Raw genomic sequence first — 18,326 nt, 5'->3', positions numbered from 1 at the left:
TTAAGGAGAGATATTATGCAATCCTCCACTCACCTTTATGGAATTTTTGAAAAGAAGAATGCTAAACATTTTGTTCATACAATGAAGTTTTGTGTTAGGAAAATCAAAATTAAAAGAGTTTTTTACCCAATATTTAATAAGTCATCTATCATACCACTATATCAACTAAACAAATGTTGAAGTTTGCATCAACTCTGTTCATTAAGGGGTAAACAAGTTACTTATACATTGCACATCTCCACCTAAACCATTCATAATGAAAAATTCCACTGGGCAATGTATCAACAAGTGATTCTCCACTGCTGACTGCAGGGTAACCACCACCAAGGCCAAACCTATGCCAGCAATGTAACACCAACCACTACAGACAGTGCATCTCCACAGACAGGGCATCATCTCCACAGACAGGGCATCATCTCCACAGACAGGGCATCATCTCCACAGACAGGGCATCATCTCCACAGACAGGGCATCATCTCCACAGACAGGGCATCATCTCCACAGACAGGGCATCATCTCCACAGACAGGGCATCATCTCCACAGACAGGGCATCATCTCCAGTTCCAATGGCAGAGTACAAACAAATCCCCTCTAATTTTCACTGTAGCTGCTAACTCCTCCAGACAGCATCTCTGTTTTCTGGTACACTGAGATGGGTCAAATACAAGCACTACAGCAGATGATGATGATAATTATTATTATCTGTATGACACAGAAATAACATGCATTAGGCATGGCTGAAGTTCTCCCTGTCATGAACCTGATTCCAACTTCAACATGTTATCACTTGTAAGGCATCCTGTAGGAAATATCTTTTTGCCTGCTAAAATAAATGCTCTTATTTATTAAAATGTAAAGATACTCAAAAATAATTACTTGTGTCATTTGTGTTATTTAACCAAATGCTACTTTGTTTTACACTGTCTTTGCATTTTCAATGTACTGCAGACTGTGTAAAGTACATAATTGGAAACCTGGAAGTTTTGTCACTTAGGAAAGTGCACAAAGCCACTCTCTGGGAAGAACACACTGATCAGACTCCAAAAGGATCAATGCAAAAACAGCACCAAGCTACTCACCACTGGATTGCACGGAATAAACCAGCCACTTTAAACAGTGAGTTCTGTTTGCATGCAGACCAGATGTAATACAAACATTAGAAAAATCTGTGTAAGGGCTCTGGAACATAGCAGTGACAATTATGCAATCCACCAACATGTACAGGACAAATATTTCCAGTTCCCATATACAGCAAAGAGAGACAGCTTACCCTTTCCACCTGTCCTTCTTTGTGCTTCTGTTTGTACACCTTCAGCTTTGGAAGGAAAGTCTCTGTGTAGTTCTTGTCTTCCATGCCTTGGAGCAGCACCCCATGGAATGCCAGCCTGCAGGTATTGGCATGAATATCTGTATCCAGCTTAGAGCCAATCACAAGGCACAGTTTAGGACAAGTGACTGGTTTTTCAAACTCCAGCAAAGCCCACTGTTGTTTTGGGAGCTGGACTTCTCCTGCCTGGTCATTTTCTTTGTTCTCCTCTGAAGAAACCGAGTCCTTGGACAAATATTGCTCTTGATAAAGATAATCTTTTTCAAAATCAAACACATTTTCTTGAATTTCTTCATTGAAGTTAGCAGGGGCTGGACTGAAAAACATCACTCTTCCCATAACTGTCTCATGACCGACTGTGATGTGGAACTTGGCCTTAGTCTGAAGAGCTCCTCGGAAATACTGAATTTTCTTCAAGGAAACTATGGCAGCATGGATGGTGTGAAGGGAATCTGGGGTGCAAATCAGGCCTCGTTCCAGCAGCTTGGGATCAAACTGGGTCACACAGACACCTACTCTGTCACCCTGCATTGCATAAGTCACAGGAGTATGGAACATCTGCATGGACTTGACCTTCTTTGTCACCTATGGATGAAAGGGGAACAAAAAGAATGAAACAATTTATTGCACATGAGTGCATCATAAGCACTCAGATGTTTGTGTCACGTGATATCTGCTTATATTATGATATATCAGCCACACATGACACCCTGCTGTCTTGCAAGGCAACTGACCTTCTAGATGAGTCCACAACTCAAAAAGTAGAAGGCCAATAGTCTGAGAACTCCATCGCTTAAAATTTCACATATTTGAGCCCCCTAGCTTATTCTCTTTCTGTTCATGAGACTGAATATTATCATGACCACAATTATGTTGACATTCACATCATCTGTGCTGCAGTACCCACAACAGTACTTGCAAATAATCAGATATTCCCACACTGTGGAATAGCTTAAATATACTCCCTTGAGCATCTGCAGCATCAAAAGTTTAGCACTACAATACCCATTCATGCACCTATGTGCCTGCTTTCCCACCCCTTCCATGAAAATCCTTTCACACACTTCTTTGACATGGTTGAATAAACTGTAAAATGTGCAGAGCAAAAAAAAAATTGTATTTGCAGAGCACCAAGCACAATGAACTCATGAACCATCACTACAAAATAATCAGTAATACAAAAACCCACCCATTCCTGGTCAATAGTATTCCATAGACTAAAAGAAAATCTTCAGAGCTTTCTTAGGAAGATTTGAATGTTCATGAACAAACAGCTAGCACTGCTGTCACTAAAAGTGGGGCTCCATATCTCAGGAATATTGTAGGAAAAGTGAAACACCAATCACTACTTATACTAAAATTTCCCAGATGCTATTTGGCCTTAATGAGATTGCTATTGTATTACTTATTTCAAGGAGAGGAGAAGAATGAAATAAGCTTTATAGATCAGTCTAGGCTCAGCTTGATCAGACTAAACTGGTTTAGTTGAACAAGGATTCATTTTTGGTTTTTTTCTTTTTCAGTTCAGCAAACCTTCACCCTTAGTAAGTACCCCCAATCCTCTCAAGTTGAATGTAACCAAAAGTTTTCTCTGGTAATATGTTTATGGTGCCACCTGTTGCATTCCTACTAATGCTGGATGCTTGGATAGGTAACCCCTCTGCTTCAAGTCCCTATATTGGATAGCTTTTAATACTGAAATGATATCTTTGGCAATAAAAAAAATTATCTCCTAAATAAATATTATGTACTTGGACAAGAGTCCTTAGTACAGAAAAGTTATACACAGCATTTTTGAAGGGCTGAAACCTCAACACTCAGATCCAAGAACTGAACTGTTCGTGAGAATGCTCAATTCCAGAGATAATTTTTTTAGTATGCTTTTATCTACATGCAATAGATTATATTGTGAATGTGTACAGAACAACATTGCTAGGACAGATCTCAACTCTCAGCATAATTTCTTCTTCCATCTCCCTCTACTTATCATCAATTCTACAGCTATCAAAAAGGTTCATGCCAAATGCTACTGTGCAACTCTCAGCATTCAAGCTTTTACTTTCTTACTCAGCTGGAACTATTCTCAAATCCATCTCCAACCACCCCATGTTCCTTAGTAGCCCATCTTCTAATCCCAGCCCACCCATTTATCTTCTAACTCCTGAAAATAGAAACACAAAATATGCAAGCACTGATGAAGAGAATTCCAAACCAAAGGACTGGACTCAGCAGAGCTGGGCTTCATCCTCAGATGTCACACAGCTTCAGAGCACAGCATTTAGGCTGGACAATTCACAACAGCCCAGGCAACTTAATTATTTTCATCACAGAGCTATTTACTCAGTAATTCATAACACTGACAATATCAGCTTTTTTCTGCATGTTAGCTGGGAACATAAGTGGAAACAAAATGATGTTTTTCACATTCTCCTTTTCCACAAAGCCTGCTGCCCTGTATGGAGACATCTCACTTGGCTCCAGATAATCTGTCTATGCCTATTCCCAACATCACCTGACCCAGAGGGGAACAAATTGCAGAAACTTTGATCAAAATGGAAGAGCAGACGAAAAGTCTATTGGCTGAACTAAAACCTTCATAACTGAAATATAAAGAGGTCTCCAATTAAGTCAGCAAAAAATGGTCACAGGCAATATACAGAAAGCTGTTTAGAAAAAAAAAGATAGAAAATCTAGCAGCTACATGCCTTCTGGAAAACAACAAAAATCTTGTATTCCTTTTGGAAATCATAATTATACAAATAACAATCCCCACGAGCTTCACCACTATGAATATTGTTTGGGTTCCCTGAGCCTCTGGCTGCTAACCAAAACCAAAAGAAACACCCTGTTACAGATTATAATGTTATTATTACAGCATTTTTCAAATCAAATGCCACATCAATGCCTGTGAATTCTTGAAGAATCCACAAAATATTATGAGAAAAGAGATCAAGAGGTATGTTCATGTAAGAGAAAAAGCCCTCACAAAAAATGCCTGAACCAAACTCTCTCCCAGAAGGGAATTGTGACTGTGCTCACCCAGAGCTCTCAAAATCACCTGATTTCCTTTTAGCTGGGTCTGGCTTTCAGACAGGTCTGCTTGTCCCCAGACACAGCAGGAAATGCCATTGCATCACTCAACCTACTGAGAATCTCCACTCCATGCTGATCTATCCAGTACCCTGCAGATTATTTAATCAGCCCATCTACATTGGCTCTAATTGGTATCTATTATTGTATCTGAAGTTTCCATAAACCTATCAGAGAAAGAACACATTCAAGGACATTTCTTTTTTCCCTTCCTGTTCTCAGTGCCAGAACTGCCACAGGAGCACACAGCACAGTATCTCAACTGACCATAAGAGCATCATGTTTGTAGGAACTAGAATCTGACCAGAACACAGAGTGTGACTGGGGGATGGATTAGATCACCCAAAGTGAGTTGGAGTCACACCTCCTTCAAAAAGTCAGACATGGAACCAGCAGAGAAGTGAATCAGGGAGTTGGTCTGCACCCACTGTATCAAATAACAAGGGCCAGAGTAGCTTTAAATCACTGATTTCCTGTTTTCTGAGCAGACCATGGACATCAGTACAGTATTTCACTCCATTTCAGTCTGATTCTGACGACAGAGACATTTGTCCATGGTTTAAAATACTCCAAATGTAGGGTTCTTCTTCAAGAGGCTCAAGTACATAAGTAAAATTCATCTTTATTTTGTCTGGCCTTTAAAATACAAACCCAGAAGCACTGAAAAGGGTGCAACTGACCCCCAGTATTAGATTTGTTTCTCTTATGCATATCTAGTTTCCCTATGTAAGGGATCCCTATAGGCTATAACAGAGTTCTAAGCTTTCACATATTTTCTTTAGCTTTACAGCAATGGATTTTTCAAGTAGGGAGCTGGGGCTGGATCACCCAGTCCAGCCCTCCACCACCAGAACGAGGTAAAATCCTTCAGAGCACTGTCCTGACCAACAGGAATTTGTAACTGAGACCAGCTATGACAAATATCTTGGCCATTTCTTTGCATTTATTTCCAGCACCCCATTTTAGTTTTTAAAATTCTGTCTGGAAAACAACTTCTATCTTCTATTGTCCACAAAAACTACCCAAGGCCCATTTTAGCAATCCACTCAAAGTAGGAAAATTAGGCCTTCAGACATAGAAAGTGAACAATATTGAGTGCAACTTTAGAGTGACAGGCATTACTGCTTGTGAACTGTGTAGGCAAACATGGAGAACATGGATACCATTACAAAACCTGCCAGAAACTTTGATAAGAAATTCACTCCCATTTTGTTTTCTTGTGACACAGGGGAACTGATTATATGTCAACATATAAATCAAGAGCCACATGTTGCAATCTTACATGTTTGCAGAGATTTGCTTCCTGTTTTAAATTTTAGTTTGCATAATCACATTAATGTTCCTAAAGCATGTAAAAAGTCATTAAAAGGCTGAAAAAGTTTGTATTCAAATGCAGATTGAAAAACACAAAAATGAAATCAAAAGCACCCAAACAGTTCAGCCTTTGAGATAAACAAATGTATCCAATATATGAGAACTTGTTATTTTAAGACCAAAGGAAAAGCCCACTAAAATTTTCAAAGCAGTTTACAACAGACTAATAGAAAACAGGATAAAGTCCACTAATGACTTTTTGCACTGATATGTCAGACCTTTTTTTCCTTTATTTATCCAATTTCCATTAAGTTATCAGCCATATGCCATTGCTCATAGCTTCTTCAGATAAAAACCTAGCCACCCTGCTGCCTCTCAATGCTGTGAGTGCATCTTTCTGATATGAGATACAGCAACCATGCTTCCCTGTAATGCTGATGAGAAACTGCAAAGTTAAAATAATTAGTCTCAATAATATGTTAGAGAAGATACTGATTATGAGTGCAGTATTTATAAAAGGAGTATTGCATATGCAGTATAAAAAAATGACCCCACTTCAAATAGTGAGGACTCCAACAAGTTTCAAGATAAAAATCACACTTCACAGCCCAGTCACTAAGAGGTGCATCTTTAAACTTACATTGAAAAAGAAATGGAAATTAAGACAGCACCATTTCAGTCCTTTAAAGGTTTAAAAATACACCAAGCACAAGCCTGCCTGAATCAGTTCCCTAGCAAGAAAAAACTCTCCAGAAGTACAAGCTGGCCATATATTATAGCAAAATGCCAAATACATGAAACACCACCTCAGAATCATCCAGAAGTGCATCTTCATAAGCAGAAGGGGAGCAGCAAACTCCCAACTGCATCACCAACATGCAATATCAGTGCAATCACCAATCCCATAACCTGCTGCTTTTAAAAGCAAGAACTTCCTTCTTCCCTCTTGATCTACTACAAATTCAAATAAAGAATAAGGCATCTCATCTTCTCTCTTTCAGTATCCTCTCTTGGTGATCAGAGGATACCAAACTACACTGGCCTCTTGTCTGAAAGGCCACAACCGCTGAAAATTCTTCATTTTCAGTCAGCCCATGTTTGAGCACTGAAACTGAAATGAACCAAAACTCCCATTCAAACATAAAACTGCTCCTTACACATAAGCAGATACCTTTATAAATTCTCTTCTAAACATGAAGAATGTTGAATTCCTTGCTTTATGAGGGATGGCAAAGTCAAATCTCATAGATGAGCAAGCAGCCATGTATTTAGTGAAGCTGGCAAACCACTCCTGCTTAAAAGCATTAAAAGGACAGATGGGATGTGAAGGCACAAGAGAGCAACAATGAGCCATCAGAAATAAAAAGTCACATCCTCCACTGAAATGTAAAAAAACCTTTTGTTTTAAGAAATTATGTAGCAAGTATTTTCTAGATTCTCTGAGATGTCTTTGTGGTTCATGCAGTAACTAGTTAGCTCCAAAATTTTAACCAGCATTTCAGAACAACATAAAACAGATATAAAACAGGAGGTGTCAAGAATACAAGAGCTGTCAATAACACACCATTAAACAGCAAATCACACAATGCAGCCTCTGCCCACTGCTCAGGTTGTGGAGAGCTTTCTCTTCTGAGTCAACATCACAGGAGCAGCTAGGACCAGCTACAAAGAGTGGAAACCTCCAAGGGTCAGAAATAATTCCAAGTGTGTGAGTTCCAGCAAGATCATGGGGCTTAGTAGCAATTATCTGAAAGACCTTGAATATTTCTAAATTCTATTATTTCTGCATGGCCTCACCTCCATGTGGGAAAGGAATATAGCATCTAGAGAAAAAATTATTTCATACTGAATGATTCTTTCAACTTTTTTTTTTAAGTGAGTTTTATAAGGGCATTCACCATATGACCACTGTGGTGCTTATGTAACACCCCACACATGCTATCAAATTTTATTTAATATATTCCTCCTTCTGGATAAAATAACACCAGAACCTGAAGAGCCTGCACTGCAACACTGGAATAAAGCAATATAAAAGGGGATACTAAAATCCATTTGGGTTATTCCCTTTCCCAGCATCTGAAATATGACTACACACCCAATTTATAAAAAAGCAGGTCAATGACCTTACTCTCATGCAACTCCAATACCTTCATTTTCATTTATATTACATGTATGCTATATTCATACAGACAGTCAAAAATCAAAAGATTAAGATTTTTCAGGTAAACTTAAGTGACCTTCTGCTTAAGGAGTCTCCTCTAGCCTTTAAATATATAAATCCAAATTTTTTTCAACAGAACCTAATCTGTCCAATGTACAGGCTGGAAAAATCTCACTGAATAAAAAAACCTGTCCTCTATTTTCTTCTTATGATTGACCTGCCCAGAATTCATTATTTACTGTAAACCATCAAATTCCCACTGTATTACATGTAGGCTATCTTACTGGAGTATTTATTTGGTAAACTCCAGTAATCTTGTCACCCTTGTGATATAACGTGGCACTACGCCTCACTGCAGATAAATTCAACTGCATCATTTGTCACAATCTAAATTCTCAAGGAAAATGAGAATGTCCACTTTTTAAGAGGAAAAGGCTAATTTTTCAGAATTATTATAACTCCATAGCAATTTTCCTCATCCACAGCAAAGCTTCCAATAAACATAACCATTTCAGACAACTTTTAACTCCCACCAACCCCCCCAGCCCATCCCATCCCTCCCCAGCTGGCACATGAGAACGTTGTGAGAGATGCTGTCCAAACCCCACTCAGGTCATGACTCCTCCTGTCCCTGTGTTCTGCCCCAGAAGACAACCAGGCTGCTCAAGCACCCTGCAGCATTTCCCAGTAACACAAGTTCTTCAAGAGCTCTTTGGCTCCCACCCCTCACCTCTGCCAAGCCTCACTGCATTTTCATTTTCTCTCTGCTCTGCCCCTTCCAGATGTGGGTGAATCTTTTCACACAGGAAAGGATCACCTCCCATTTTGGTCCTCTGGCCAAAAGAGCCCAACCCAACAGCCACAAATATCAAATGTCTGGCAGGGAGGGAACAGATCCCTGCACCCCCTGGATCTCTGGAAGGATGCAGAAGGCAAACACCTACCATAATCCTTTCATCTCAAAATGACTAAAATATCTCAGGGTTTTGTTTTTTGGTGGTTTTTTTGGTTTTTTTTCTGTAACAAGGAAGGAATATTAAGATGCCAAGTATCCTAAATTAAGTGGTACTGCTTGTTCCACCTATCACCACAGATGACAAGGTATGCATTTTAAAAGCACAGTGTATTGCCAATGAGTTGAGGGAGCAAGTATCAATGCAGAGGATGTCAGACCCATAGTAAAACTATGACACAGAAGCAGCTTAGTATTTACACTCCAATTAAAATTTCTGCAACTTATCAAAAATATTTCAATAAAACATTTTTCAAAGAAAAAAAAGAAGTCAAAACCAATGCAAAATTATAGGTTAAAGAAAGGCTGTCTGGAATTTTCTTCTTCCAACAGAACAAACTGAATTTTTTTTCCAAACAGATTTAGGTTTAGAACAATAATAATACTTTTATCTGAAGACTTCAAAGTCACATGCAAAAAAATATATCACAGTAAACACAGGGTTGAAGGTTTTATAGAATTTCTACTAACTTTTTCCCCCCTTCTTTAAAAGAAATTTGTTTACTACCAGTCTTTGAAAAGCATAAAAGGGAGGAAACTACAGGGAAAAGAAGTAAAACTTTTACGTGTAAGGAACATTTGGAGCTTTGTGAGAAGGCTGGTTTTGACAGAATATGCGACATGTAGCCCAATGTGAGTAATATTAGATCTCAAATAAAAATCAGCCCATGAATATACATAATCCAAAAGGTAATTCTCCCAATCTCTGAAATGTAATGGAGCCACTCTAGATCACTGAGGCATGAATATTTACCGTATTCAGGCTTTACTGCTCTCGATCTGGGTTCAATTTTGCAAATTAAAATGAAGGCTCTGTGGATAGAGAGATTAAAGAAGAGCATCCCAAAGCCTGCCTGTTTGCTTGGTGTGGTAGCAGTGATCTGGTTACCCTTCTGTTGGGTTATTTCTTTTTACTTATTGGAGTAGTTCAAAAGCAATTGAGAGTGGAAAAGGGGGTCATTTTTGGGTCACAACCTTAGAGTTACAGGCTCACTAAGAAAAACAAACTGAGTGAACATAAAGCTGCATTTAAAAATAATGAAAAATAATATTTTCAACTCTTTTCACGTCTGTTTTGAACGGCCAAGGGGAGAAATAAGGAAAAAAGTTGTTTTGCTCATTTCTGTCTCATGAACAAAGTTCTCCTGTCCTTTCTCTAAAATAAGCTTGTTAATAGAAGTCATGATTTATACAAAATGAAACAAAGGTGATGAATAATTACTGAGAAATCTGGTAGGCTTCATTAGCTATGGCAAACGTTAACATTCATCGTGATGATTTGTACATTTTCTAGGAAGGCTTGGAATATAAATACAGCAGCACCCGGGTGCAATACAGCAAACAAGCAAACACAACACACACAACAGTACAAATCAAATGATACAGTGCTACTCCTGGTCAATTCCTTCTACTAATTACAACCAAAACAAAGGCTACCTCTGCTAGGAGAAGAAAAGAAAATGAAATTAATTATGATCAGACAAGTATTTTTCGCAATACTTTTCAGTTTACGAAATAAAAAACAATTGGTATACAAAATCTTTATAGCTTTTCCTCGAGGCAGGATTTTTTTAGTGGCAAATTTTAAAGAGTTCAACTGGTAAGCAATTTTCTATTACAAGTCAGTAACAGTGATTAAGATTAGACGAGTAAATTTATATCCTCTGCACTTTTGCAAGTCCTTAGGATATTTGCAAAATCTAAGCAGCTAAGTCTAGAGTAAAGAACAAATGGATTTATCCCTACCACCTTGGCAAATTATAGTAAGCTATTAAAGGAACAAAGCAGTACAGTGAAAGATTTCATGCAGCAAAAATAAATTCTAATGCAAAGATACCTGGTAAAAAAAGTCAGGTTTACAGTAATGATTCTGATTACTTCATTCAGATGCATCCAAGGGAAAATAGAGGTAAAAGGTCAGAAAAATGAATGAAAAAAATGGAGGAAGAATGAAGATACTCTCTTCTGAAACTGGAAATAAAGGGAAAACGTAGTCATCATCAGGTAACAAAAACTGCATTTACTATATAGAGGTGCCATGTGATAGCTTATGAAACAAGAAATTCACACTTTTTTGCTTCTGAGCTACGTCATGGTACCAAAGGGTTACTGTGCTTTGAAACCTTCAGCAACAGCCTTACTAAACATTTAATATTTTTCTTTCTACTTTCTTAAAGGCCCCAGATGTGTTCTTGCAGATCAAAAGAGACCAACTTATAAAGTTAAACGAAATCAAGGGCTTTTGTTCCGAGGCATCATTGCTGAACTAATTATTCCTGGATGTTGTTTAATGAAAGAGCAGTGCCATATATTAAAACAGTTAACAGGATGAGTTGCGTGAGTTATAGGAAAGGTCTGATCTGGGATTATAAATTTTAGGTTTTCTTCAAAGGAGATGAAACAAACTACTCACAACTCCCCAGTCCTTTCTGTCACTGAAAGGCTGAAATAAAAGAACCCAAAAATGTATGAAAGTTGAAATATCATTCTACATATTTATGCTTCCCTGAATGATAGAGAACTAAAGATGGGGGAGTTAAAAAACCTCCTGAGATTCTCTGAGATGGGGAAATGAAGATCTAAGTTAGCCTGTCTATTCCCTGAATGCTACAAAGCACAAGTTAAAATAAATATTGGTAAGTCTTAGAAGAAACTTCATTTTAGACATACATGTGCAAGACAAGAAAGGACTCCCATCTTAAAGCAACCCAACACAAATAGTTTTGAGAGCAATTAAGTATATTTATTATCAGGAAAAAAGGCAGGAGGGTAGGTAGACAAAGAGGTATTCCAGCACATTATTCTGAAGCCCCCAACTGCTCTACTATTTTTAGTAAAATGCATATTTAACTATACTGTTACCTTACTGAGAGAAACAAAAGACCCTTAAGATCCCTAAGGACATCTCAGGCTAGGAAGGCAACTTTTCACTCTTCTACATTCAGACAATAAACACTTTACTTCCCTACTGATAGTCTCTTCTGTGTTTGTATTTTACAGCCTGACACAGGCCAACCCAACACTTGACACCCAATTAACAGACCTAGGAGCTGGAGGTTCCTATATTGATCACACTAAATGGGATTAGTGTGAAATAAAAAGTTCAAAGGGTCTTGACCAAACTTCACCACAGCCCAGCTGTGACAGCTGCTATGAATTTGTGTATCCAGTGCCTCACGTTTTTATTAAGAGGGTTCTGGTGCACAAGAGTCTGCAGCAGCCTATGAGATCACAGGGGTTCACTAATAATGTCAGGCTCTGTAACTGTAGTGACTGACCAAAGAAAAAATCCTCTTGCTTGTTTGCATAGGTCTTTTTGATTAACTCATGAAAAGGGCCCTCACCTCTGACACAACAAGCACTTACAATAGACAAAGAGTTGTGACTTCTCTGCCTGTCAAGGATTTGTTAACTTGCTATGGAAGAGCTGTCCAATTTGAACAACCCTAAGTGTGACTATAAAAGAAATAATTCCCATGCATGCTGCAAGCATACCTAGTATATTCTGACAATGCCAGACACGAGCTGTATTCAAATGATACAAGCACAAACTGTTATCTTCTAAACACTTCTAATCTTCTATTATCTTTCTCTTTGCCTAAACCTTTCAACTGTCATCAGGTGAATAAATATTTCTACATTTTGCACACAGGCACTTCTTACTGGCAGTCCTATTGACATGATTTTTAAATCTTCATCAAGATCCAAAGAAATGACAACTATCATCAGCATATTTTAGTATTTCTGAGTACCTATGCGTCATAGGTGAGTGATGTGATGGTTGGCTCCCACAATTAAGGGATGAATATTATGTGTATGTTAAGAGAAGCCCCTTGCTCCCAGCACTATAATTTTTCCTTATTCAGTCCTTTGTTATATTCTGTAAAGGTTTAATAAACCTTTAAAACTTAAAAGTGAGCATTATTTCTCACACTATGCAAATCCATTTCTTATTTAAAACAAACAGCCTCATTGTCCAGTACCAAGTATCACAGAGACCACAGAAATCAAGTGCAGCTCAGGGAAGGGAAGAAGCCCATTGGGCAGAGATGTGCAAGTACAGCTGAGGCACAGGGAATGCTCAATGGGATTCTCTTGGTTAATACAACCTGTACCAAAATATTCATGATAAACTGTGAGCAAAATGCTAGTTTGCTCTTGTTGATATTTTTGTTGATTTGTTTCAGAACATGCACTATCAGAATATTTTCTGAGAAATATCAGTTCTGGGCATTTATATATCAGTGATAAGGAAACAGTTATCAGTCAGGAGAAAGAGATGTCAATTTATAAATAATTTTAATCCATTAGGGGTCTTTTAAAAGGAAGCTAGATGTGGTCTATGAGGGAACCTTAAAAATAGGGTCACTGGGTTTGCAACATGCATGTTTAACAGAGGAGACAGCTTCAGAGCCTCAGCAAGGAAACCTGGCAGCAAATCACCAAGGACAGAAGCTTGGTTAAAGTAATGGGAGCAACCTGAAACCTATGAAAGAACAGTAGTCTGCTGGCACATAAAGTTATTTCACAGTGCAAAGAACAATTCTCTATGTGGTCTTGCAGCACACCAAAAACCAGCTTTTCATTTCCTTTTTGTTCTTTTCTATGTACCTCTCTTCTGCTCCATTTCTTTCCTCACAGGATCTGTCAGTTCCTGTCCTTTGGGTCTCAGGACTGTAGCTGCTGAATCACACCTGCTGAGACAACCTTCACTTAAACAGCCAATTCAAAGTAATTCAAACTGGGCTTCAAAATTAATATCCCAGGACTAGGAGAAGATTTCCATATGACTGCTCTGCCTGCACTCAGGACTGTAAAACTGCAAGTGTCACTCCCTCCCCAAGACCAAAAAGCTAGAACCTTCTTTTTTAAAATTAAAGTTGAAATTACATAGAATCCAAAGTGTCCAGGCCACAAAAAATTCTATGAGATGACTGAATCCAGTCCAAAGAAGGTTATCTAGCCTATCCAGCAATGCAAAAATGTTTCATTCTTAGAAACTAGATAGTTAGGGTTGGGTGTTTGGATTTTTTATTTGGTGGCAGGGGCAACTAAAAAGTTTCATCAGATTTTTGGTTTGGATTTTTCTTTGGTGTGGGGGGACAACATATTTTAAAAAGTTTCATCAGATTTTTTGGAAGTATTTCTTCATGATCAGGCCTCCTTATCTGCAGATTTTTTTCATCATAGTCACTTGCTCTCACAGCTCCAATATAGCAAAAAGCACTGTGCCTTCCTATGTTAGCAGTTTATTTTCTCTGTTAAAAGTTGCATTAATGCTCACCTACAGCAAATAGAAACATAGAAGATACATCACAGTGAGACTGCAACATTCAGTTACCTAGAGACTGCATAAAGACAATTTGGGATGCACCATCCCAGTCCTGTATGACTTCTCTAAAACAATGCAAAGGGCTTGAAAAGAAAATAATTTCATTGGAAGTGACTGAGCACATTTTGGAAGTAAAATGCCAACTAGAAAAGCCTGTGACCAAGCCCAGAGTGAATCTGAAACTAAAACCCGACCGTATCAATTGAAAGAAAAACGTCAATGTTAGAGGAAATTAAGTCAGCAAGTTGGTACAACTGGGGGAAGTTTTATCACTGTCTTTCAACAGCAGGAGTGCAGGAAAGATAATTTAAACAGAGATGAGGCCAAAGATAAACAGAAAAATAAGAAAAGCTTGGCCAGTATGCCAAGTTTCTCAAGCCTCTCCAAGGAGATTCCTGCTCCAAACTGAGGAGACTGAGGTTCAAGAATCAGTAAAACAAAAATGAGAAAAAATATACATGCAATATTTAAGCACACATTTATATCCCACTGGCTCTAGATTCTATGTGTAACATATGTACATTTCATATTCCATCAGAAAATCAGATTTAGAGGAGAAAAGTTTTTACATAAAGTTTGACAAAACAGCTGCCATTAGTCAGTTAACAATTTCATTTTTCTGTCCTTCTTAAAAGGCAAAATATCACTGTACCACTGAAATATTCTCTCTTCAGCCATTGTAAATTTTTTGCATTCCCTTTGGATATAATATTTTAGAATTATGATCGTTTTTTATTCCTTTTCCTACAAAAGACAGGTACCACATTGCCTTTGGGCTTTTTTAATTTTATAAAAATGGGATAAATACCACGCATTGTTTAGAGAACATCCCATCCCCTTATTTTTATGAAAATATTATTTAAAATCCCAGAAGGATGCTAAAATTTAACAAAGAGCACAGGGTCAGCCTACTAGGATACCAAATCAGACAAGTTATTGGAGGCAAAGACTTATTTCAGTCCTTCCAGAAGAAAAACATGAAATCCCAGTACCTTACCAACCATGCAACAAGAGAAATGAGGTTGCAATGAATTCCAGTCTAAGCCTCAATAGTGGATTCCAGTTACCAGGCTCACAGGAGAAGGAAAAATATTGACAAAATGCAACACCATTTTTTCAGATAAAGTAGTAAATGCTGCCGCAGAAAACACTGCACAGATGTAAATCTACAAAGACAATCAGGTTCCCACTCAAACTTCACTCTTTTAAGTCTTAGTTAGACCCCTGGTACATGAAGGGATGAGCTCTCACTCTGCACAGACACAAGGGAATGAAAGAAGGATGCTAATGTGAGGTTTAGTGGCAAATAAATAGCTTTGCTGTGATAAATTTTAGTAGAAACACTATTAGTTAAACTTAGTGGGCTTTGTGGTTTATTATACAGTCAGCACAAGTCATTTTTCTACAAGCCTTTGGCTCCATCTGCTGACTTTTAATATTAAAAATAATTGATGAGGTTGAAAAAGCTCATGTTTTTGGAACATGTAAATCACCTACATTTTTGTAAGTGTGATTCAAAAGGTACAACTAAATACCCCAAGTGTGTGGTCCTGTAAATTAAGTCTGTTAAAATTACCTTGAAGCAACAATATTGCAGCTCTGAGAAGGTACCTGAGTGAGCCTTGGATGAACAAGGGATAAACAAATCTTCCTTGGGAGAATGGCTGGAATGAGGTTTAAACAACAGGTAGACATCTGGAAGTTTATACCAGAATCACCCAGAAACTAACTACAAACCTGAGAAGTGAGATTCGAGCAGACTAATAAAAAGAATGAAAAACCTAAAACAAAACCCTTGTGAAAGCTCACTGGAGACATTTGCTCAACACCTGACTGTGCTGGTTTCAGCTTCTCCCATTTGCAGAGAGATGTCTGCTTCAAAGACACTATAGCTTGTTTTATTTATGAACAAATAAAAAAAGATAAAAAATAACTCTGCAGGTTCAAAAGCACACATATTTGCCTGTTCCAACTCTGATTTATTTTCCATTATTGCAGAATTCTGATCATTATCAGAGCACTACAAACTCAATCTAGGTAGAACTGCCACATGAAAACTGCATATGAGAAATGCATCTAATATGCTCTTAAATGTAACGGGGAAAGTCTTAGTCCCAAAAGACCCCACATTTATGATACTTCATTGGCCATTTTTACAATTAAAAAACTAAATCCATCATTAAATCACAGCAGTCTGCTTTATATTAGCACTGAGCTCTCGTGGCTGCAAATTATTTGAGTGGTAACTGGGATCATCAGCATCTCTGGGAATTTGTTTTCCTTTGTGACTTGAACTTTTAGTATCTGTATTAGAAAAATCTAACAACCACTCTCACAACCACCCCCCACAAAACCAAAAGCCCCCTACACACTCAACTTTTAAGACCTGCTGTGACATTTCTGTGCACTCTGAACCTTTCCTGTTACTATCAGTGTAAGAGTTACATTCAGCCTCTCAAACCAAATCCCACTTGTTGCAATTGCTACGTATGGAGAAGATTTTTTCTTTTCATGTGCTGTTCTTAGTTTCTTTATCAACCTATTGGAGTCTTAGTAGCTGACTTACAAACACAGGTAAAAAAAAATAGATGGAATAAATTATGTTAGCAGGGGGATTTAAACACAGAATGAAATCTTAACTTGGTTAAAGCTAAGATTAAACAGAATCTGAAACAGATCCTAAAGCTCAATCTTTATCACAAAAAAGGCTCATTTTCATGGCTTTCTAAGAAAAAACCAAACAACTCTTCTGAAATGAAAAGATAAAAAGCCCTCTTAGATATAGCACATGCCACAGATACTGTAGTTTCTAATAAGTTTCTTTTAAAGCTATTAATAGTTTATAATGTCTCCTTCAGATCCAAGACTGAACCTAAGAAATCCACTGCTTTCAAAAACTTAAAATACAGGAACCCAAATTCTGAACAAAGATTACCAATGAATGCTAATGACCTACAAAACTTTAGGAAAATATAAGACCCATTTCTACATGGCCATGCCCAGATCTAGGTATGGCTCCAACAGGTTTAAAACTATATTTACACAAATGCACTGAGGAAAATTATCACCACACGACTGAGACTGAGGGAGACATTAATGAAAACTTAAAATATAATCACATTTAAACACAAGTCTAACCTGAAAATTTGATTCTTCAGATGCAGGAAAACAGCAAGAATATCAGCATGCACTTTAAAGCAGTTCACATAACAGTAAAAATTTAAATCACATCAGTGAGTTCCCTGTCGAAGTGTATCTAAATCCTGACTCAGATAAAAAGCCCTAGTGTCAGCATCCCTAGATGGCATGGAAAAAATGAAAGGCAGGATTAAAACTTCATTTCTAGCTGATCAAAAGGGACATTGCCCATCATGGACAACAAAGTAATGTAAAAGCAAGAGCAGTAACACAACGTTTGATTTGCAGCATTACTCTCACTGTGCCAGAAAACGTGAATGCTATGGATTCAGAATAACATTAACTCAGCCCACTCCTCATTCTAGATATCTAAAGGCATGTTTTTACAACTGTTTGCAATGTATGTGTCACATGGACCAAGCCTTTCTTGTGAGTCACACTATAACCACAAAACTATGCCTGAGCATTAACTTTCTTTCTCCCCTACTCCATTTAAATCTGACGTAAAAACTTCTTTGCCTATCTCTTTCCCCATATATGCACCTTCAAAGGATCTTGCCAATACTGAACACATGAAACCCTCGAGAATTAGAACCACCCTTATTTAAATTAACAAAACAAAAAAAAAACACCAAAACCCCCATCCTCCTGAAAAATTAAAAAAAACAAAAATCCACAAACAAAAAAGAAAACCAAAAACCACAAAACACCACAAACCAAGTGAATAGAACCTTACCTTCATTCTTATTTGTGTGTTTTTACTAGAGAATTACTGCCATTTTTCCAAAAATACTGCTCAATTTCCTGCCAAAAACATCCTTTCAAGAAAAAGCACCTCAATGTTTCTACTAATCCCCCAAATTAGTTCAGGATACACGTTCTGCAGAGGTAGAGGCCACTGAAGCCACAATTGCCTTCCCTAAAAATGTTCTCCTTACCCTTATGAACCCC

The 18,326-nt window shown here is 37.8% G+C and overlaps 1 protein-coding gene across 2 annotated transcripts in view; it reads right to left on the bottom strand.

The window, feature by feature from the left end:
• EEFSEC (eukaryotic elongation factor, selenocysteine-tRNA specific) overlaps window positions 1–18,326 on the bottom strand; it is a 120,934-nt gene that overhangs the window by 55,722 nt on the left and 46,886 nt on the right. For both annotated transcript variants that reach the window (XM_030228070.2, XM_030228069.2), the window contains exon 5: window positions 1,272–1,913. In XM_030228070.2, coding sequence (XP_030083930.2) covers window positions 1,272–1,913 — 642 coding nt within the window. The remainder of the gene's footprint in view (window positions 1–1,271; window positions 1,914–18,326) is intronic.

The sequence above is a fragment of the Serinus canaria genome, chromosome 12 (assembly GCF_022539315.1).
Source record: "Serinus canaria isolate serCan28SL12 chromosome 12, serCan2020, whole genome shotgun sequence".
Lineage (NCBI taxonomy): Eukaryota > Metazoa > Chordata > Aves > Passeriformes > Fringillidae > Serinus > Serinus canaria.
Note: the sequence above shows the minus strand (reverse complement) of the source record. Positions and strands in the feature narration are given on the sequence as shown.